We start from the raw sequence: 24,269 nt of genomic DNA, 5'->3' as shown, positions 1-24,269 counted from the left end.
GGCAACTTTATTTCTATTATTTCTCACAGCAACATTAAGATCGTGCCAATCTTGCAACTTCCCTCCATTTTCTTAGCTTTGCCGAATGAGGCTAATAGCTGGTTTTAATATCTTCGTTTTAATCTCTAATCTTTTTTGTGGGAGCAGGTTGTGTCTAATTTTTCTTCAAATTTTTCAACCGGTTTGGCAGTGTGAAAGATATTCAAAATTAGTATTGTAAAGGAATTTCTGTTTTTGTGAATTAAGGACGGTGCTTTGCATTCAGCATACTGCAAGGTCGGCTAAGAGAGCAAATGAGGCCGGTTAATTGTCAGGTAGAGGTTTTTTATTGGAGGAGGAAACATCCAACTAGCAAGTGTACCAACTAGGAAGGGGGGGGGGGGGGGGGGGGGGTGTCGTCTTAGGGGGGCGCCAAATCGTCGTTTGAATGTGGGACAATTTCGAAAACTATTTATTATTTTATGATTATTTATATACTTATGAGAGAACTTCAGGATTCTTGCGGAGGGGCCTAATTCTCACAAATTTGTCACTGGGTGACGACTTAGACCTAAATAGAGTACTGTCAGGTTTTAACACTATTTACGAATTTCCGAACAATTGAAAAAGTTTATACAATTTCTGATCCAGTAATTATTTTTCTGCAAATTTCTATTTTCTACTTAATTTCGCAGCGATGATAGAGATTGAGGAGAACGTAAGTTTGTACATGTTTGCAAGTGGGAGGCACACGAGCGAGCTCGGGATCCTGGTCATGTGGCTCTTCTTCGTACTCTTCCTAGGTTCGTACTCTTCCTAGGTTTGTACTCTTCCTAGGTTCGTACTCTTCCTAGGTTCGTACTCTTCCTAGGTTTGTACCCTAGAGAAAGGGGGTACATGTCATGTGGCTCTTCTTCGTACTCTTCCTAGGTTTGTACCCTTAGAGAGTAGAGAAGGGGGGTACATGTCATGTGGCTCTTCTTCGTACTCTTCCTAGGTTCGTACTCTAGAGAAGGGGGGTACATGTCATGTGGCTCTTCTTCGTACTCTTCCTAGGTTCGTACTCTAGAGAAGGGGGGTACATGTCATGTGGCTCTTCTTCGTACTCTTCCTAGGTTCGTACTCTAGAGAAGGGGGGTACATGTCATGTGGCTCTTCTTCGTACTCTTCCTAGGTTCGTACTCTAGAGAAGGGGGGTACATGTCATGTGGCTCTTCTTCGTATTCTTCCTAGGTTTGTACCCTAGAGAAGGGGGGTACATGTCATGTGGAAGAGAGTGGGGAGGGGGTACATGTCATGTGAGAGAGTGGGGAGGGGGTACAGAGAGGGGGAGGGGGAGGGGTACAGAGAGGGCGATGGGGGTACAGAGAGGGGGATTTAAGAAATTTAATTCTGAACAAAATTCCAAGCTCCATTAATTAGTGGTGTTGCAATTGCACAGTCAATGATCAATATTCTAGACAAATTGTTGATTCGAAAGAAAATTAAATATATTATATTGCGATACGTGTCTCGTGATCAATAATTACTCCTTTATCAATAATCTCATTGTAGATGAGCGAGACTCTTATAATATTAGTTGCCTATTATCTTTATCGTGATATAAATTTCATATCACAATGTTATACCGAGTGGATTGTTGAATAAATATTGCGTTTTTAAAACCTAATAATAATAAAACTTTAATAGTAAAGACGACAATGGGTTAGTTTGCTTGGTTTGATTGGTTAAGAATGGTTATTATCGGTTAAAAACGATCGAATAACCTCCCAGGAAACCTTATTGGCTTGGGCCTATCTCCGAAAGTAAAATATATCGACTTCCGGTTTTCAGCAAAATTTTCGTCCCTTGAAACTTAAGTTAGCTCCCCAGGAGCAAAATTTGGGACAACCTAGGTTTTGAGTGATCCCAAAAAGTCTTATTTTGGGCCGAATAAACGTTCACAACTTTAACTTTGCGGGTTCCAGTCCTCTGATTGGCTGAATTGTGTCACGTGCAGCTTGGACAATGGAATGCGTCAGGCGTGCAACATTTCCAATAAGTTAAAATTGTGTCATAACAAACAACAGGTTACCTAGGTGTTACCCACTCGTTACCTAGGTTACCAAGGTGTTACCCACTCGTTACCTAGGTTACCTAGGTGTTACCCACTCGTTACCTAGGTTACCTAGGTGTTACCAACTCGTTACCTAGGTTACCTAGGTGTTACCCACTCGTTACCTAGGTTACCTAGGTGTTACCCACTCGTTACCTAGGTTACCTAGGTGTTACCAACTCGTATGAATTTATGAATTTATGCAGTAAAGTAAATTAATCTACCTTCCTTTCAGGTACAGGATCTTCTGTAATAACAGCGCTGTCGTGGATCAGGGGGATACTTCTAGGCTTCAACAGAAACAAGTTAGTTAAACTTATAGTGTGTTACCATAGCAACAAGTTAGTTAAACTAGTGTGTTACCATAGCAACAAGTTAGTTAAACTAGTGTGTTACCATAGCATTTAGCAATTAACAATTTAGTTAAACTAGTGTGTTACCATAGTAACAAGTTAGTTAAACTAGTGTGTTACCGTAGCAACAAGTTAGTTAAGCTAGTGTATTACTATAGTAACAAGTTAGTTAAACTAGTGTATTACCATAGTAACAAGTTAGTTAAACTAGTGTATTACCATAGTAACAAGTTAGTTAAACTAGTGTATTACCATAGCAACAAGTTAGTTAAACTAGTGTGTTACCATAGCAACAAGTTAGTTAAACTAGTGTGTTACCATAGTAACAAGTTAGTCATAAACTAGTGTGTTACCATAGTAACAAGTTAGTTAAACTAGTGTGTTACCATAGTAACAAGTTATTTAAACTAGTGTATTACCATAGCAACAAGTTAGTTAGACTAGTGTGTTACCATAGCAACAAGTTAGTTAAGCTAGTGTATTACCATAGCAACAAGTTAGTTAAACTAGTGTATTACCATAGTAACAAGTTAGTTAAACTAGTGTATTACCATAGCAACAAGTTAGTTAAACTAGTGTATTACTATAGTAACAAGTTAGTTAAACTAGTGTATTACCATAGCAACAAGTTAGTTAAACTAGTGTGTTACCATAGCAACAAGTTAGTCATAAACTAGTGTGTTACCATAGTAACAAGTTAGTTAAACTAGTGTGTTACCATAGTAACAAGTTATTTAAACTAGTGTATTACCATAGCAACAAGTTAGTTAGACTAGTGTGTTACCATAGCAACAAGTTAGTTAAGCTAGTGTATTACCATAGCAACAAGTTAGTTAAACTAGTGTATTACCATAGTAACAAGTTAGTTAAACTAGTGTATTACCATAGCAACAAGTTAGTTAAACTAGTGTATTACTATAGTAACAAGTTAGTTAAACTAGTGTATTACCATAGCAACAAGTTAGTTAAACTAGTGTGTTACCATAGCATTTAGCAATTAACAATTTAGTTAAACTAGTGTGTTACCATAGTAACAAGTTAGTTAAACTAGTGTGTTACCGTAGCAACAAGTTAGTTAAGCTAGTGTATTACTATAGTAACAAGTTAGTTAAACTAGTGTATTACTATAGTAACAAGTTAGTTAAACTAGTGTATTACCATAGCAACAAGTTAGTTAAACTAGTGTGTTACCATAGCAACAAGTTAGTTAAACTAGTGTGTTACCATAGTAACAAGTTAGTCATAAACTAGTGTGTTACCATAGTAACAAGTTAGTTAAACTAGTGTGTTACCATAGTAACAAGTTATTTAAACTAGTGTATTACCATAGCAACAAGTTAGTTAGACTAGTGTGTTACCATAGCAACAAGTTAGTTAAGCTAGTGTATTACCATAGCAACAAGTTAGTTAAACTAGTGTATTACCATAGTAACAAGTTAGTTAAACTAGTGTATTACCATAGCAACAAGTTAGTTAAACTAGTGTATTACCATAGTAACAAGTTAGTTAAACTAGTGTATTACCATAGCAACAAGTTAGTTAAACTAGTGTGTTACCATAGCAACAAGTTAGTTAAACTATAACTAGTTTGTTACCATAGCAACAAGTTAGTTAAACTAGTGTATTACTATAGTAACAAGTTAGTTAAACTAGTGTATTACCATAGTAACAAGTTAGTTAAACTATAACTAGTGTGTTACCATAGCAACAAGTTAGTTAAACTTATAGTGTGTTACCATAGCAACAAGTTAGTTAAAGTAGTGTGTTACCATAGTAACAAGTTAGTTAAACTAGTGTGTTACCATAGCAACAAGTTAGTTAAACTAGTGTGTTACCATAGCAACAAGTTAGTTAGACTAGTGTGTTACCATAGCAACAAGTTAGTTAAAGTAGTGTGTTACCATAGCAACAAGTTATTTAAACTAGTGTATTACTATAGTAACAAGTTAGTTAAACTAGTGTGTTACCATAGCAACAAGTTAGTTAAACTAGTGGGCTACATTATTCACTTCGGAATATGGGCCTAATGAGTGAGTAACAATTAGATAATTAAGTTAAATAGTCGAGATAATTGGAAATTATTCCAATAAACATTTGGCCTTTATTGGGCCATTAAAACTTCGTGAAGGCCATGGGTGCTATGCGAAAAAAGGCTTATGAAAAGCCCGTGATAATCAGATGTTCACAAACAGAGCTAGACGCTGTTTGCCAACTGCGGTCGCATACGGCCCATCACGTTTTTCGGCTATCACTTCTGAAACGAAGACGTTAGGATAAAATAAAAACTGTTGCATAAGATAAAACATATGGCCGATACCATGTCTCCCACTCGGCTTACTTGTATTTTTACATAATATGTGCATGTAGATTTTTGAATTCGGTCTACAAAATGACATAAAAAGTGCAAAATCGCCTCAAAAGCGAGTGATTATCACCATAAACTGCGAAAAATTGGTTAAATGGGTCATTAGAGACCCACTAGGACCAAAAAATTGGCAATTGTGGGGCTACACATAAACGATCAAGGCAACACTAAGGTTATGACATTGAATATGGAGGATCAATCTAGTGACCTTCAAAGTCAATCTGGGAAAACCATAGAAAATGTGAATGATTTCATCTACTTAAGCTCCTGGATCGAGAGCACAGTTAAGGAGATAAGGGGTAGAAAAGAAAAATCAGAGGGTGCCCTACATAGCAAGGCCGACCATGTTACTGAAGGAAGTTGGGACAAACTATAAAGAGGAACTGTTAACCCTGATGCGGGACAGGGATATATGGAGGGGGTTATCTGTCGTAGATCGGACTTAGTTCCGACAAAGTAGCAGTAGTAGTTGCTGTGAGGTGACCTAGTGTGTTAAATGGAATCAAAATCGACAAATTCGTCGTCCCTATTGGGTTAAAGTAACGACGCCAACTTTTACTAGATTCGGGGCAGCTCTGATTTTAATGGGTTAAAGTAACGACCCCAACTTTTACTAGATTCGGGGCAGCTCTGATTCTAATGGGTTAAAGTAACGACCCCAACTTTTACTAGATTCGGGGCAGCTCTGATTCTAATGGGTTAAAGTAACGACCCCAACTTTTACTAGATTCGGGGCAGCTCTGATTCTAATGGGTTAAAATAACGACCCCAACTCTTACTAGATTCGGGGCAGCTCTGATTCTAATGGGTTAAAGTAACGACCCCAACTCTTACTAGATTCGAGGCAGCTCTGATTATATTGGGTTAAAGTAACGACCCCAACTTTTACTAGATTCGGGGCAGCTCTGATTCTAATGGGTTAAAGTAACGACCCCAACTTTTACTAGATTCGGGGCAGCTCTGATTATATTGGGTTAAAGTAACGACCCCAACTCTTACTAGATTCGAGGCAGCTCTGATTCTAATGGGTTAAAGTAACGACCCCAACTTTTACTAGATTCGGGGCAGCTCTGATTCTAATGGGTTAAAGTAACGACCCCAACTTTTACTAGATTCGGGGCAGCTCTGATTCTAATGGGTTAAAGTAACGACCCCAACTTTTACTAGATTCGGGGCAGCTCTGATTCTAATGGGTTAAAGTAACGACCCCAACTCTTACTAGATTCGAGGCAGCTCTGATTCTAATGGGTTAAAGTAACGACCCCAACTTTTACTAGATTCGGGGCAGCTCTGATTCTAATGGGTTAAAGTAACGACCCCAACTTTTACTAGATTCGGGGCAGCTCTGATTCTAATGGGTTAAAGTAACGACCCCAACTTTTACTAGATTCGGGGCAGCTCTGATTCTAATGGGTTAAAGTAACGACCCCAACTTTTACTAGATTCGGGGCAGCTCTGATTCTAATGGGTTAAAGTAACGACCCCAACTTTTACTAGATTCGGGGCAGCTCTGATTCTAATGGGTTTAAGTAACGACCCCAACTTTTACTAGATTCGGGGCAGCTCTGATTCTAATGGGTTAAAGTAACGACCCCAACTTTTACTAGATTCGGGGCAGCTCTGATTCTAATGGGTTAAAGTAACGACCCCAACTTTTACTAGATTCGGGGCAGCTCTGATTCTAATGGGTTAAAGTAACGACCCCAACTTTTAATAGATTCGGGGCAGCTCTGATTCTAATGGGTTAAAGTAACGACCCCAACTTTTACTAGATTCGGGGCAGCTCTGATTCTGAACTTAACTATGGTTGACCTCCTATTTCTCGTCCTCATCGTCTTTCCTCGTGGAATTACTGTGGCTGCAGACAGGTTTAGTGGATTATTAATTATTAATCAATTAGCAACTAATATTTGCTGATTTAAGACTTTCCGGACATTTGACTTGATTGACATAATATTATGATTCTATATAAAAGATGTAAACCTTAATTACTTTACATCTCACCCGTAACCCCACCCATTAAACCGTGACGTACTTGCAGATGGGTGTTTGGCTGGTCAGGGTGTGGCTTCTTCCCTCTCGCAGAAGAGTACCTGACCCTGACCCGGACTATTACCTTTCTGGTCTTGTCCCTTTATCCAGTATTCTGCAACATGCCCAGTAGGAACACTGCTGGTATTGTCAGGGTGAGTTACTAGTGGTAACTAGTGGTAACTAGTGGTTACTAGAGGTAACTAGTGGTTACTAGTGGTTACTAGTGGTACCTAGTGGTTACTAGTAGTTACTAGTGGTAACTAGTGGTAACTAGTGGTAACTAGTGGTAACTAGTGGTAACTAGTGGTTACTAGTGGTTACTAGTGGTTACTAGTGGTTACTAGTGGTTACTAGTGGTTACTAGTGGTAACTAGTGGTAACTAGTGGTACCTAGTGGTTACTAGTGGTTACTAGTGGTAACTAGTGGTTACTAGTGGTTACTAGTGGTTACTAGTGGTAACTAGTGGTTAATAGTGGTTACTAGTGGTTACTAGTGGTTACTAGTGGTTACTAGTGGTTACTAGTGGTTACTAGTGGTTATTTTACTTTGTAATATAACGTCAGGTTGTTAATGTTCATTGTAGGTTATAATAGCAGGTTCGTAAAATTGATCTCAATTACGTAATTTCAACTCAATTAGTGAACGTAATTGTCACGTTGGTTACCATGGTAATGGATTCTATAATTGTAACGTTGGTTACCATGGTAATGGATTCTATAATTGTAACTTCTTTTAACAGAGTGGCCTGCTGCTAGCATTTATCTGGTGTCTGGGACTAATTCCCCTCATCACCTCCATCGCATCAGGCTTCGGAATGCACATCGAGTATACGTGAGTCATTGCAACATGAGTTTGTGTTAGTTTTAAGTCTTAATGCTGATTATATTGCATAATATAACGCTGTAATGGTCGGTAAGATTCTAAATACTCCGCAAAACATGCAGGTCCGGATACGGAGGATGTGCAATACACACCACAACGGACACCAACTACAGACCCTCTCTAATCCTCTTCTCCAATCTCATCGTGCAGGGGTTCCTGGTGGTTATCACTACGTGCAGCTCTATCGTTCTCTTCAGAAAGTTAGTGTCTTGTAATTGTTATCACCACGTGCAGCTCTATCGTTCTCTTCAGAAAGTTAGTGTCTTGTAATTGTTATCACCACGTGCAGCTCTATCGTTCTCTTCAGAAAGTTAGTGTCTTGTAATTGTTATCACCACGTGCAGCTCTATCGTTCTCTTCAGAAAGTTAGTGTCTTGTAATTGTTATCACCACGTGCAGCTCTATCGTTCTCTTCAGAAAGTTAGTGTAGCTTGTAATTGTTATCACCACGTGCAGCTCTATCGTTCTCTTCAGAAAGTTAGTGTCTTGTAATTGTTATCACCACGTGCAGCTCTATTGTTCTCTTCAGAAAGTTAGTGTCTTGTAATTGTTATCACCACGTGCAGCTCTATCGTTCTCTTCAGAAAGTTAGTGTCTTGTAATTGTTATCACCACGTGCAGCTCTATCGTTCTCTTCAGAAAGTTAGTGTCTTGTAATTGTTATCACCACGTGCAGCTCTATCGTTCTCTTCAGAAAGTTAGTGTCTTGTAATTGTTATCACCACGTGCAGCTCTATCGTTCTCTTCAGAAAGTTAGTGTCTTGTAATTGTTATCACCACGTGCAGCTCTATCGTTCTCTTCAGAAAGTTAGTGTCTTGTAATTGTTATCACCACGTGCAGCTCTATCGTTCTCTTCAGAAAGTTAGTGTCTTGTAATTGTTATCACCACGTGCAGCTCTATCGTTCTCTTCAGAAAGTTAGTGTCTTGTAATTGTTATCACCACGTGCAGCTCTATCGTTCTCTTCAGAAAGTTAGTGTCTTGTAATTGTTATCACCACGTGCAGCTCTATCGTTCTCTTCAGAAAGTTAGTGTCTTGTAATTGTTATCACCACGTGCAGCTCTATCGTTCTCTTCAGAAAGTTAGTGTCTTGTAATTGTTATCACCACGTGCAGCTCTATCGTTCTCTTCAGAAAGTTAGTGTCTTGTAATTGTTATCACCACGTGCAGCTCTATCGTTCTCTTCAGAAAGTTAGTGTCTTGTAATTGTTATCACCACGTGCAGCTCTATCGTTCTCTTCAGAAAGTTAGTGTCTTGTAATTGTTATCACCACGTGCAGCTCTATCGTTCTCTTCAGAAAGTTAGTGTCTTGTAATTGTTATCACCACGTGCAGCTCTATCGTTCTCTTCAGAAAGTTAGTGTCTTGTAATTGTTATCACCACGTGCAGCTCTATCGTTCTCTTCAGAAAGTTAGTGTCTTGTAATTGTTATCACCACGTGCAGCTCTATCGTTCTCTTCAGAAAGTTAGTGTCTTGTAATTGTTATCACCACGTGCAGCTCTATCGTTCTCTTCAGAAAGTTAGTGTCTTGTAATTGTTATCACCACGTGCAGCTCTATCGTTCTCTTCAGAAAGTTAGTGTCTTGTAATTGTTATCACCACGTGCAGCTCTATCGTTCTCTTCAGAAAGTTAGTGTCTTGTAATTGTTATCACCACGTGCAGCTCTATCGTTCTCTTCAGAAAGTTAGTGTCTTGTAATTGTTATCACCACGTGCAGCTCTATCGTTCTCTTCAGAAAGTTAGTGTCTTGTAATTGTTATCACCACGTGCAGCTCTATCGTTCTCTTCAGAAAGTTAGTGTCTTGTAATTGTTATCACCACGTGCAGCTCTATCGTTCTCTTCAGAAAGTTAGTGTCTTGTAATTGTTATCACCACGTGCAGCTCTATCGTTCTCTTCAGAAAGTTAGTGTAGCTTGTAATTGTTATCACCACGTGCAGCTCTATCGTTCTCTTCAGAAAGTTAGTGTCTTGTAATTGTTATCACCACGTGCAGCTCTATCGTTCTCTTCAGAAAGTTAGTGTCTTGTAATTGTTATCACCACGTGCAGCTCTATCGTTCTCTTCAGAAAGTTAGTGTCTTGTAATTGTTATCACCACGTGCAGCTCTATCGTTCTCTTCAGAAAGTTAGTGTCTTGTAATTGTTATCACCACGTGCAGCTCTATCGTTCTCTTCAGAAAGTTAGTGTCTTGTAATTGTTATCACCACGTGCAGCTCTATCGTTCTCTTCAGAAAGTTAGTGTCTTGTAATTGTTATCACCACGTGCAGCTCTATCGTTCTCTTCAGAAAGTTAGTGTCTTGTAATTGTTATCACCACGTGCAGCTCTATCGTTCTCTTCAGAAAGTTAGTGTCTTGTAATTGTTATCACCACGTGCAGCTCTATCGTTCTCTTCAGAAAGTTAGTGTCTTGTAATTGTTATCACCACGTGCAGCTCTATCGTTCTCTTCAGAAAGTTAGTGTCTTGTAATTGTTATCACCACGTGCAGCTCTATCGTTCTCTTCAGAAAGTTAGTGTCTTGTAATTGTTATCACCACGTGCAGCTCTATCGTTCTCTTCAGAAAGTTAGTGTCTTGTAATTGTTATCACCACGTGCAGCTCTATCGTTCTCTTCAGAAAGTTAGTGTCTTGTAATTGTTATCACCACGTGCAGCTCTATCGTTCTCTTCAGAAAGTTAGTGTCTTGTAATTGTTATCACCACGTGCAGCTCTATCGTTCTCTTCAGAAAGTTAGTGTCTTGTAATTGTTATCACCACGTGCAGCTCTATTGTTCTCTTCAGAAAGTTAGTGTCTTGTAATTGTTATCACCACGTGCAGCTCTATCGTTCTCTTCAGAAAGTTAGTGTCTTGTAATTGTTATCACCACGTGCAGCTCTATTGTTCTCTTCAGAAAGTTAGTGTCTTGTAATTGTTATCACCACGTGCAGCTCTATCGTTCTCTTCAGAAAGTTAGTGTAGCTTGTAATTGTTATCACCACGTGCAGCTCTATCGTTCTCTTCAGAAAGTTAGTGTCTTGTAATTGTTATCACCACGTGCAGCTCTATCGTTCTCTTCAGAAAGTTAGTGTAGCTTGTAATTGTTATCACCACGTGCAGCTCTATTGTTCTCTTCAGAAAGTTAGTGTCTTGTAATTGTTATCACCACGTGCAGCTCTATCGTTCTCTTCAGAAAGTTAGTGTCTTGTAATTGTTATCACCACGTGCAGCTCTATCGTTCTCTTCAGAAAGTTAGTGTAGCTTGTAATTGTTATCACCACGTGCAGCTCTATTGTTCTCTTCAGAAAGTTAGTGTCTTGTAATTGTTATCACCACGTGCAGCTCTATTGTTCTCTTCAGAAAGTTAGTGTAGCTTGTAATTGTTATCACCACGTGCAGCTCTATTGTTCTCTTCAGAAAGTTAGTGTCTTGTAATTGTTATCGCCACGTGCAGCTCTATCGTTCTCTTCAGAAAGTTAGTGTAGCTTGTAATTGTTATCACCACGTGCAGCTCTATTGTTCTCTTCAGAAAGTTAGTGTCTTGTAATTGTTATCGCCACGTGCAGCTCTATTGTTCTCTTCAGAAAGTTAGTGTCTTGTTATTGTTATCACCACGTGCAGCTCTATTGTTCTCTTCAGAAAGTTAGTGTCTTGTAATTGTTATCACCACGTGCAGCTCTATCGTTCTCTTCAGAAAGTTAGTGTCTTGTAATTGTTATCACCACGTGCAGCTCTATTGTTCTCTTCAGAAAGTTAGTGTCTTGTAATTGTTATCACCACGTGCAGCTCTATCGTTCTCTTCAGAAAGTTAGTGTCTTGTAATTGTTATCACCACGTGCAGCTCTATCGTTCTCTTCAGAAAGTTAGTGTCTTATAATTGTTATCACCACGTGCAGCTCTATTGTTCTCTTCAGAAAGTTAGTGTCTTGTTATCACCACGTGCAGCTCTATCGTTCTCTTCAGAAAGTTAGTGTAGCTTGTAATTGTTATCACCACGTGCAGCTCTATCGTTCTCTTCAGAAAGTTAGTGTCTTGTAATTGTTATCACCACGTGCAGCTCTATCGTTCTCTTCAGAAAGTTAGTGTAGCTTGTAATTGTTATCACCACGTGCAGCTCTATCGTTCTCTTCAGAAAGTTAGTGTCTTGTTATCACCACGTGCAGCTCTATTGTTCTCTTCAGAAAGTTAGTGTAGCTTGTATTTGTTATCACCACGTGCAGCTCTATTGTTCTCTTCAGAAAGTTAGTGTCTTGTAATTGTTATTACCACGTGCAGCTCTATCGTTCTCTTCAGAAAGTTAGTGTCTTGTAATTGCTATCACCACGTGCAGCTCTATTGTTCTCTTCAGAAAGTTAGTGTCTTGTAATTGTTATCACCACGTGCAGCTCTATCGTTCTCTTCAGAAAGTTAGTGTCTTGTAATTGTTATCACCACGTGCAGCTCTATCGTTCTCTTCAGAAAGTTAGTGTCTTGTAATTGTTATCACCACGTGCAGCTCTATCGTTCTCTTCAGAAAGTTAGTGTAGCTTGTAATTGTTATCACCACGTGCAGCTCTATCGTTCTCTTCAGAAAGTTAGTGTCTTGTAATTGTTATCACCACGTGCAGCTCTATTGTTCTCTTCAGAAAGTTAGTGTAGCTTGTAATTGTTATCACCACGTGCAGCTCTATCGTTCTCTTCAGAAAGTTAGTGTCTTGTTATCACCACGTGCAGCTCTATCGTTCTCTTCAGAAAGTTAGTGTCTTGTAATTGTTATCACCACGTGCAGCTCTATCGTTCTCTTCAGAAAGTTAGTGTCTTGTTATCACCACGTGCAGCTCTATCGTTCTCTTCAGAAAGTTAGTGTCTTGTCATTGTTATCACCACGTGCAGCTCTATCGTTCTCTTCAGAAAGTTAGTGTAGCTTGTAATTGTTATCACCACGTGCAGCTCTATCGTTCTCTTCAGAAAGTTAGTGTCTTGTAATTGTTATCACCACGTGCAGCTCTATCGTTCTCTTCAGAAAGTTAGTGTCTTGTTATCACCACGTGCAGCTCTATTGTTCTCTTCAGAAAGTTAGTGTCTTGTAATTGTTATCACCACGTGCAGCTCTATTGTTCTCTTCAGAAAGTTAGTGTCTTGTAATTGAGAAACTCTTACTTACACTCACTGCTGACAATGTACACTTAAACTTGCGCGCGCAAATGGACTGTTAAACGAGGTTTCAATCGATCATTTCGCAACAAAATTTTTGTGTACATCGTAGTCGTGCAGCTAACTTATCAGATTTTATTTGAACGGACATTAATTCAAGGTTAGAGGCGCTAGCGTTCATTTTAATGTTCGCTTAAAACTATGTCTGTTCACACAATGTCCGGTCAAATAACGTCCGATAAAGTAGTACAGAGGACAATAAAGCCAATTACGTATCTATCCAATCGTATACAAAAATCTGCTCATGTTTTCCAGAACATTGTTTAATTATTGTGACGTTCCAGAAAATTCTATTCGGCGGGCGCGCGCTACTGCAATGCGCGAGGGGTCTGGTTAGAGGAAAAAAATCTATTCTGTGCAAAATTAATTACCGTTTAATTTAGTCTCCTTGTTTTGTTGTAAATACTATTGAGCCGTTCAACTTCATCAAAATGGCCAACAACTCTAATATTCACCAGGCGTAGGTTAGTTCAGCTACCAAACGAGGCAACAGCACCACCTCAGACTGTATCATGTTGGCTCTGTCTCGGGGCTATCCTAGGTAAGGGCTATCCTAGGTAAGGGCTATCCTAGGTAAGGGGCTAACCGAAGTGAAATGTTGGTAGAATGCAAATGATTGCATATTGATTTTAACCCACTGTCCAGAGTAACTTACTCATTACTAGTAACCACTAGTAACCACTAGTTACCAATAGTAACCATAGTAACCTTCTTCAGGACTGCTGCCCTACATACTAATCTCTCTGTTGTGTATGTTACCTGGTGTTGAGTATGCGGACATGTCCACTAAAGTCAACATGTTCCAACTCTGCTGGTACTACGGGTCCATCCTCCTCACTCCCTTCATCCTATACTGGTTTGTTATTCGTTTCCATCCTCCTCACCCCCTTCATCCTTTACTGGTTTGTTATTCGTTTCCATCCTCCTCACCCCCTTCATCCTTTACTGGTTTGTTATTCGTTTCCATCCTCCTCACCCCCTTCATCCTTTACTGGTTTGTTATTCGTTTCCATCCTCCTCACCCCCTTCATCCTTTACTGGTTTGTTATTCGTTCCCAACCTCCTCGCCCCCTTCATCCTTTACTGGTTTGTTATTCGTTTCCATCCTCCTCACCCCCTTCATCCTTTACTGGTTTGTTATTCGTTTCCATCCTCCTCACCCCCTTCATCCTTTACTGGTTTGTTATTCGTTTCCATCCTCCTCACCCCCTTCATCCTTTACTGGTTTGTTATTCGTTTCCATCCTCCTCACCCCCTTCATCCTTTACTGGTTTGTTATTTGTTTCCATCCTCCTCACCCCCTTCATCCTTTACTGGTTTGTTATTCGTTTCCAACCTCCTCGCCCCCTTCATCCTTTACTGGTTTGTTATTCGTTTCCATCCTCCTCACCCCCTTCATCCTTTACTGGTTTGTTATTCGTTTCCATCCTCCTCACCCCCTTCATCCTTTACTGGTTTGTTATTCGTTTCCATCCTCCTCACCCCCTTCATCCTTTACTGGTTTGTTATTTGTTTCCATCCTCCTCACCCCCTTCATCCTTTACTGGTTTGTTATTTGTTTCCATCCTCCTCACCCCCTTCATCCTTTACTGGGTTGTTATTCGTTTCCATCCTCCCCACCCCCTTCATCCTTTATTGGTTTGTTATTCGTTTCCATCCTCCTCACTCCCTTCATCCTTTACTGGTTTGTTATTCGTTTCCATCCTCCTCACCCCCTTCATCCTTTACTGGTTTGTTATTCGTTTCCATCCTCCTCACCCCCTTCATCCTTTACTGGTTTGTTATTCGTTTCTATCCTCCTCACCCCCTTCATCCTTTACTGGGTTGTTATTCGTTTCTATCCTCCCCACCCCCTTCATCCTTTACTGGTTTGTTATTCGTTTCCATCCTCCTCACCCCCTCCATCCTTTACTGGTTTGTTATTCGTTTCCATCCTCCTCACCCCCTTCATCCTTTACTGGTTTGTTATTCGTTTCCATCCTCCTCACCTCCTTCATCCTTTACTGGTCTATTATTCGTTTCCATCCTCCTCACCTCCTTCATCCTTTACTGGTTTGTTATTTGTTTCAATCCTCCTCACCCCCTTCATCCTTTACTGGTTTGTTATTCGTTTCTATCCTCCTCACCCCCTTCATCCTTTACTGGTTTGTTAATCGTTTCCATCCTCCTCACCCCCTTCATCATTTACTGGTTTGTTATTCGTTTCCATCCTCCTCACCCCCTTCATCCTTTACTGGTTTGTTATTCGTTTCCATCCTCCTCACCCCCTTCATCCTTAACTGGTTTGTTATTCGTTTCCATCCTCCTCACCCCCTTCATCCTTTACTGGTTTGTTATTCGTTTCCATCCTCCTCACCCCCTTCATCCTTTACTGGTTTGTTATTCGTTTCCATCCTCCTCACCCCCTTCATCCTTTACTGGTTTGTTATTTGTTTCCATCCTCCTCACCCCCTTCATCCTTTACTGGTTTGTTATTCGTTTCTATCCTCATCACCCCCTTCATCCTTTACTGGTTTGTTATTTGTTTCCATCCTCCTCACCCCCTTCATCCTTTACTGGTTTGTTATTCGTTTCCATCCTCCTCACCCCCTTCATCCTTTACTGGTTTGTTATTTGTTTCCATCCTCCTCACCCCCTTCATCCTTTATTGGTTTGTTATTCGTTTCCATCCTCCTCACTCCCTTCATCCTTTACTGGTTTGTTATTCGTTTCCATCCTCCTCACCCCCTTCATCCTTTACTGGTTTGTTATTCGTTTCCATCCTCCTCACCCCCTTCATCCTTTACTGGTTTATTATTCGTTTCCATCCTCCTCACCCCCTTCCTCCTTTACTGGTTTGTTATTCGTTTCTATCCTCCTCACTCCCTTCCTCCTTTACTGGGTTGTTATTCGTTTCCATCCTCCTCACCCCCTTCCTCCTTTACTGGTTTGTTATTCGTTTCTATCCTCCTCACCCCCTTCATCCTGTACTGGTTTGTTCCTAGCGTTTCAACTAGAAATACTGTGAATCTTTTTTTCTGTTCTTGTTATCATCCGAGATCTTAATCGCCAATTATATTCAGATTATGAGCATACTTGATACTTGTGTAAACCCGGCCTTCACTGGCGCTGTTAAAATTTGAAACGGTGCAAAACTGCAACCCTGCTCAATCACAAACTCGCTTAAACAATATTTGAGATAGAAGAACCGAAAACAAAACTATGAAACATAACCAATAGGGACGAAGAGTTATAACTCAAAATAATAAATTAAAATAAGTGGTTTGGAAATTATACGCGAACTATCAGAATTGTTAACAAGATTTTTTTCCTGTAGGGTTTCCCTCTGAAAATGTAACATTTGTTTTTCCAGGGTGGATCATAACTACAATCAGTATTTCCGGTATCTTGTGCTTGGAAAGGACGCCGTGGATGATAAACGAGTTCTTGCGAAGGTAACCACTAGTAACCACTAGTAAGTAGTAACCACTAGCAACCACCAATAACCACTAGCAACCACTAGCAACCACTAGTAACCACTAGCAACTACTAGTAACCACTAATAACCACTAGTAACCACTAGGAACCACTAATGACCACTAGCAACCACTAGTAACCACTAGCAACCACTAATAACCACTAGCAACTACTAGCAACCACTAGTAACCACTAGCAACCACTAGTAACCACTAATAACCACTAGTAACCACTAGTAACCACTAGTAACAACTAGCAACCACCAGTAACCACTAGCAACCACTAGTAACCACTAGTAACAACTAGCAACCACTAGTAACCACTAGCAACTACTAACAACCACTAATGACCACTAGCAACCACTAGTAACCACTAGCAACCACTAGTAACAACTGGCAACCACTAGTAACCACTAGCAACTACTAGCAACCACTAGCAACCACTAGCAACCACTAGTAACCACTAATAACCAATAATAACCATTAGCAACCAATAATAACCACTAGCAACCAATAATAACCACTTATAGCAACCAATAATAACCACTAGCAACCACTAGCAACCACTAGTAACCACTAGCAACCACTAGCAACCACTAGTAACCACTAGCAACCACTAGCAACCACTAGCAACCAATAATAACCACTTATAGCAACCAATAATAACCACTAGCAACCAATAATAACCACTAGCAACCAATAATAACCACTAGCAACCACTAGCAACCACTAGTAACCACTAGCAACTACTAGCAACCACTAATGACCACTAGCAACCACTAGTAACCACTAGCAACCACTAGCAACCACTAGCAACCAATAATAACCACTTATAGCAACCAATAATAACCACTAGCAACCAATAATAACCACTTATAGCAACCAATAATAACCACTAGCAACCACTAGTAACCACTAGTAACCACTAGTAACCACTAGCAACCACTAGCAACCACTATTAACCACTAGTAAACACTGGCAACCACTAGTCCTAATGATTAGTTGTTGCTTGTTTTCCCAAAGAGTGTTCAACTGCAATCAAGTAGGAGCATTATATTTCAAACGAAACACTTAAATTGGCGGGCAAACGATCTGCTTATTGATATTATGTAGAAAAAATACCAATCCTCAGTGTCAAGTAAGAATAATGAATTTTAGATATATTTGATACAAGCTAGAAACGCCATTTTTCGACGTGAGGAGAGTTAGGACTCCTCCAACTACATTAAATCAATTCCTTCTGTAACGTCCTGAATAAATATAGTTACGAAAACAAAATTTATTGAACATTTCAAAACATCACTGAACACCAAAATATATTACTAATGGAAAAATAAAACAAAAGAACAAATAGTAATAAATCAAAACAAATATCAACATAATATAACATAATAGCAAAATAACAAAATAACAAAACAACAAAACACACAATATTTGAAGAATGACTCAAAATCGAAAAATATCAAATTTACTCTTTCATATGATATGTTTAATAAAATCCTTTTTATCGATTTAAATTATGGTCAAGTGACAGGATACAAAAAATTTTCAAAATCTTCAAAAAGTTTTCATACGATACATTTGGTTACTAAGTTCAGAATGCTTTCAATTCATACGATACATTTGGTTACTGAGTTCAGAATGCTCCCAAGTCATACGATACATTTGGTTACTGAGTATTGGGTTTTATTTATTTATAGCGTGATTTTGAAACACCTGGGGGTTTAATTTTCGGGAAACGAATAATTTATTCCTTAGCGACTATTTCTAACATTATTGTCATAAATTATTGATAATCTCGATCTCAGACAGATCATGGAGGTTAATAAATTCCTCTAAAAAACTCATTAATGTTCATATCAATCCCCAACCGGATATTATCTAACTATCAGTAATCCCCAGAAATTAAATTTCTTCATCATTTGTGAAAAGATAACAAATTATTTGTGGATGTTTGTTACCATGGTTACAGTGTTTGTTACCATGGTTACAGTGTTTGTTACCATGGTTACAGTGTTTATTACCATGGTTACAGTGTTTGTTACCATGGTTACAGTGTTTATTACCATGGTTACAGTGTTTGTTACCATGGTTACAGTGTTTGTTACCATGGTTACAGTGTTTGTTACCATGGTTACAGTGTTTTTTACCATGGTTACAATGTTTGTTACCATGGTTACAGTGTTTATTACCATGGTTACAGTGTTTGTTACCATGGTTACAGTGTTTGTTACCATGGTTACAGTGTTTATTACCATGGTTACAGTGTTTGTTACCATGGTTACAGTGTTTGTTACCATGGTTACAGTGTTTGTTACCATGGTTACAGTGTTTGTTACCATGGTTACAGTGTTTGTTATCATGGTTACAGTGTTTGTTACCATGGTTACAGTGTTTGTTACCATGGTTACAGTGTTTTTTACCATGGTTAAAATGTTTGTTACCATGGTTACAGTGTTTGTTACCATGGTCACAGTGTTTGTTACCATGGTTATAGTGTTTGTTACCATGGTTATAGTGTTTGTTACCATGGTTACAGTGTTTGTTACCATGGTTACAGTGTTTGTTACCATGGTTGCAGTGTTTGTTACCATGGTCACAGTGTTTGTTACCATGGTTATAGTGTTTGTTACCATGGTTATTATGTTTGTTACCATGGTTACAGTGTTTGTTACCATGGTTACAGTGTTTGTTACCATGGTTACAGTGTTTGTTACCATGGTTACAGTGTTTTATACTATGGTTACAGTGCTTGTTACCATGGTTATAGTGTTTGTTACCATGGTTACAGTGTTTGTTACCATGGTTACAGTGTTTGTTACCATGGTTACAGTCACTCCACGTAGTCTGAGAGGCTCTCTTTTATTTTAAATATGGTTCATCTTATACATAATATGTTATGTTATATGGCGAGCATTTTTATATCGAATAAAGGTGTGGTCTTAGTAGAAAGCTACTGATCGAGTGTCCGAACTCCTTTTCTTTGTAGCACAAACAATTTATATTTATTATTTCCCACCAGAAAAGATTCCAGTAACATTTCCTGTATCTAGAAAATTTCAACATCAAATCGAATCTTATGTTCATCCCAATAATAATACCTGCGCCAATAAATAATTTAATTCCATGTCAATTACAGTCATATTACCTGTCTGGTATTGCAATTAATAATTGAATCTCAGGTTAATGACGTTTGGTTTTCATCCAAGTACAACTACTCTGCAAACTCAAGTGGCCAGCTCCTAGCACAAGTTAACGATGACCTCAGAATGAGCGTAAACTTTAGGTAGATTTTAATAGTTTAGGTAGACTTCAGGTAGATTTTAATAGTTAATGTGGACTTTAGGTAGATTTTAATAGTTAATGTGGACTTTAGGTAGACTTTAGGTAAAGGTATTTGTCAATGTTATTGAAGGAAGTTGAGAAAAACTTTAAAGAGGAATATCTTTAATACGGAAAGTGTTGGCTTATCTGGCGTAGATCAGTTTTTCTGATTTTAGAAAGTTGTAGTAGTTTAACTAGACTTAAGATAGACTTAAGATAGACTTAAGGTAGTCTTTAGATAGACTTTAGGTAAACTTTAGGTAGACTTTTGGTAGACTTTAGGTAGACTTTAGGTAGACTTCAGTTAAACTTTAGGTAGACTAGGTAGTCTTAAGATAGACTTTAGGTAGACTTTAGGTAGACTTCAGGTAGACTTTAGCCTTAGGTAGACTTAAGGTAGACTTTAGGTAGACGTTAGGTAGTCTTTAGGTAGACTTTAAGTTGATTTTAGGTAAACTTCAGGTAAACTTCAGGTAGACTTTAGGTAGACTTTAGGTAGACTTTAGGTAAAGGTAGACTTTAGGTAAACTTCAGGTAGACTTTAGGTAGACTTTAGATAGACTTTAGGTAGACTTTAGGTAAACTTCAGGTAGACTTAAGGTAGACTTTAGGTAGACTTAAGGTAGACTTTAGGTCGACTTTAGGTAGACTTTAGCCTTAGGTAGACTTAAGGTAGACTTTAGGTAGACTTTATGTAGTCTTTAGGTAGACTTTAAGTTGATTTTAGGTAAACTTCAGGTAAACTTCAGGTAGACTTTAGGTAGACTTTAGGTAGACTTTAGGTAAAGGTAAACTTTAGGTAAACTTCAGGTAGACTTTAGGTAGACTTTAGGTAGACTTTAGATAGACTTTAGGTAGACTATAGGTAAACTTCAGGTAGACTTAAGGTAGACTTTAGGTAGACTTTAGGTAGACTTTAGATAGACTTTAGGTAGACTTTAGGTAGACTTCAGGTAGACTTAAGGTAGACTTTAGGTAGACTTTAGGTAGACTTTAGGTAGACTTTAGGTGGACTGAAATAGATATTGTATTGGGAGAATACATATTTAACTTATGATATTTGACAATCGTCCATGGGGATATAAAACATAACGAGTCTTTTTTAGGCAAAGTATGGCTATCAAAGGGTTTAGAGCTGTAAAAATTATGGAGAATTATAGCTAAATTTTGCTGTTTTTATTAAAGTTTTACAGTAAAACTTTAATTTTGGCTCTTCTTAATCTCTTGCTAAAATCGGCAAGTTTCCATAAATGAAATTTTATTATCGGCGCTGATAATGATTTACTCCATATTCCATATTTAATTGTTATTCTTTATAAAGACATAATGTTGAACTGTCAGACCTCATTTTGATAAATGTTCTGTGAAAAATAAAATTAAACGAAAACGAAAAACTGAGTATAGACATTGAAAGTCCTTGTTTTATGTTTTAGAAATAGTGCCATCAGACTAAAACCGATATAATCAAGTCCAGATGAACTTTATAATAGTGGATGGCAAAACTTAAAATTAGAATCAAAATGTTTATTGAATTGATGTCTGTATTCGTGCAAATTATTGTGTTATTTCATTTGTAAATGATTATTGTAATTGATTATAATTATAATGATCATTTGTAATTAATTATTGTAAATAAACAATTAAACGCGTATGTTGATTTATGATTAAATAGGGGTAATAGCATACAAATTCAAATAAATAGAACAAATATTAAAATAATCATACAACAATGACAAATAGCGAGTCGAGTTCAAAAAGTTACATTTTCCAAAACCACCAACATACATTTTTTCAATCACTGATCCCGTCGATAGATAGATCGAATAAAGATGAAGCAGAATGACAGGCTGAGCGCCGCCCAATAAGATCGTCACATCCACAAAGTTGACTTCTTCCATGAACAAGAATGAAATGTAAAACCACCGCTTACCTGGCACACCAGTCCCTGTGCGCGGCGCTATTTTCAACCTTCCTGTACAGAGAGGAGCGAGCAATAGACTAGCAAGCTAGGTAAAACCCCCGCCACCATGGCGAGTAAAGCAAGGGACCCCATATCAGAGAGTTTGGTCTCGTAGCTGGGAGAGCTCAGTGACAGCATCAGTAATAGATCTGGAGCTTGGGGAGGTAGAGGAGGAGGAGGGGGAGGTCTTTCCTGATCCTCGTCTCTCTTCCTTCTGCAGCCGTTTCTCCCTCATCCGTCTGTTCTTGAACCAGTTACAGATCTGCAGGTAGTCCATCTCACACACGTCTGCTAAATGTTTCTTCTCCTCGTTAGACGGGTACTGGTCCACTGAGAAGGCTATAGCTAGCAGCCTTCTAGCGGACTGTTTGAGGTTGTAACTGGTGGTCTCCCCATTCCACACGCTAGCGGGGTAGGGGAACCTCTTTCTTAGTCTGTGCCTATCAACTGCTGTCAGGGGTGTCTTCTTGCTGGCTGCGTCTAGTGGAGATTGGGGTTAGTAATTTAGTAAATTATCAATATCTATTACTTGTTTGTTAGTGATCTGGAAACAACCAAGAAAAAATATAAAAGAAAACAAACGTTAATATTAATTAATAAAAGATATACTTGAGAAAATAACATACGTTGAGTGTAGAGGCAGTGAAGCCAGAGCTGCTGTACTCCGGTGTGGTCCTGGTCCCGGAACTGGCTGCTCGTCACGAACTCGAAGAACTTTCCAAACTGTCCGGAAGTAGCTAGGAACTGGGCTACCATGCAGTTCTTGTGTAGGTCAGAGTTGGTCTGGTACACCTGGGATCTCTGGTTCACCTGAGTATTTGTTATTAGAGATCAGCTAGTTACAACGGTAACAAGCACCGTTATATTTTATATACTGCTAACAAGTGTGGTAAGGTTAAATATACCCCCCACGTTAATTGTTTGTTTTGTTTTGAAACCCCACGGTGGAGGTTGGCGTGTGCCGCAATTTATTAATCAATGGTTATTACATAAATGAAATTATAGAAGTCACACTAAAATATAATAATGTAAAATAAAATATATTAAAATAAAAGCCCTACTAAAAGTACTATATAACTAACGGTCTGCAAAACTGGATGAAGTCGCAATTTGTAAACATGCTAATTACTATTTAATAATAATAGATAAAAAGTTTTGCGCGGCAGATGTAAATTCGGCATTGCATAATGGCAGTGAAATTAAAATGATATGTTGTTGATAAAAGATCATAGTCATTTGTCGCGAGTGATCTTTCTTTACGTGTTGTCGCTTACTTATAACTCGGTGCTGTAGTCTATTTGCGAGCGCCCTTCTCTTTGAGACTTTCTTAGCCCAGGTATACTATAAAGTAAGAAATTTGGCCAATTTTCATCGTCTCCTGAGCTTTGCAGCTTGAGGAGTTCGCGCTTAGCTGAATTTTTAAAGATTTCAATTGGAAAGGTAGAACTTGGAATAGTTATATCCTTACTTTGTTTTGTAATAGAGAGCATGGGTCCTTTGAAGAAAAGAGTATTTCTAAATGTTGGGCCGTTGTAAGTTGTGAACCAAGAAAGGTTATGTTCGTATGTGGAATTATAGGTGGGAATATCGTGAGGGAAAATTTCTTTGATGGATTTAGGGAGAAGGCTTGGCATGTTCCTTACTTTGTGTAGTAGAATAAGAGCGTTTTTTACAATGACGCTATGGACTGTTAGGATATTATGCAATCTAAACGCACTTTTTGTGTGCTCCGGGGGATTGCCGTCTTTATATCTATAATTTACATATCCTGACATAACAGCTCTAATTCCCTGCTTTTGCTTGGTGAACAGAGATTCAATGTGACATTTTGAGGCAAATCCCCACACTAAAGAACAGAAATTTAGATGGGATTGGATAAGGCTTTGGAAAATGTTTAGGCGGGCTTTGATAGGTAGAAGGTGCTTTAGCTTATACATAACTCCGAGGTAGCGACCCATCTTTATTCTAACTGCCGTAATGTGTTTTTGCCAAGTGAGCTTTTCGTCTAGGATCACTCCTAAAAATCTTGCTTCAGTCTTACGTTCGATTACAGTGTTGTCAATGGACAAATTAAAGCCGCTGAAGTCGATTCTTTTTCTAGTGAAAATCATGTAACACGTCTTTTTTACATTTAAAGATAGCCCATTAGCACCTACCCAATCTACAAGACGTGAAATTAGCTGATTAGCTTTTAATTGTATTTCTTCTAGGGTGGTTCCACTAATCAATATGTTTGCGTCGTCGGCATAAAGGATGAACTTTGCAAAATCACTAATTCCAGGTAGGTCGTTTATATAAATTACAAATAAGAGAGGTCCTAAAATGCTACCCTGAGGTACGCCGTAAACTATGGGCATGCTAGAAGAGCAAGTTCCGTTTAAAGTTACGTATTGAGATCGATTACAAAGGTAAGATCTAAACCATTCGTGCGCGACTCCCCTGATCCCATAATGGTCAAGCTTCTTAAGCAAAGTCTCATGATCAAGCACGTCAAAGGCTTTACTGTAATCGAGCAGGAGCAGTAGGGAAATTTGTTTCTTATTCAGAGAGTGTAGTATAGAATTTTGGGCATTGAGCAGTGCATGTTCACACGACCATCCTGGCCGAAATCCGTATTGATTTTCGAAAAGAGAATCGTTCTTATCT

The 24,269-nt window shown here is 38.7% G+C and overlaps 1 protein-coding gene across 1 annotated transcript; it reads left to right on the top strand.

Annotated features, from left to right (window-relative positions):
• The first annotated feature begins 676 nt into the window (after positions 1 to 676).
• Positions 677 to 20,848, top strand: LOC134821049 (uncharacterized). The gene is made up of 10 exons (XM_063831716.1): positions 677 to 782; positions 2,310 to 2,379; positions 6,565 to 6,660; positions 6,834 to 6,978; positions 7,567 to 7,658; positions 7,772 to 7,909; positions 13,343 to 13,425; positions 13,602 to 13,740; positions 16,237 to 16,318; positions 19,522 to 20,848. Exons 1-10 carry the CDS (start codon positions 677 to 679, stop codon positions 19,627 to 19,629), a joined length of 1,059 nt encoding a protein of 352 aa, XP_063687786.1. The 3' UTR covers positions 19,630 to 20,848.
• Positions 20,849 to 24,269: the final 3,421 nt, after the last annotated feature.

Source organism: Bolinopsis microptera, chromosome 9, assembly GCF_026151205.1.
Source record: "Bolinopsis microptera isolate Bmic1 chromosome 9, MBARI_Bmic_1.0, whole genome shotgun sequence".
NCBI lineage: Eukaryota > Metazoa > Ctenophora > Tentaculata > Lobata > Bolinopsidae > Bolinopsis > Bolinopsis microptera.
The sequence above is the reverse complement of the archived record's forward strand: the minus strand, read 5'-3'. Positions and strand labels throughout refer to the sequence as shown.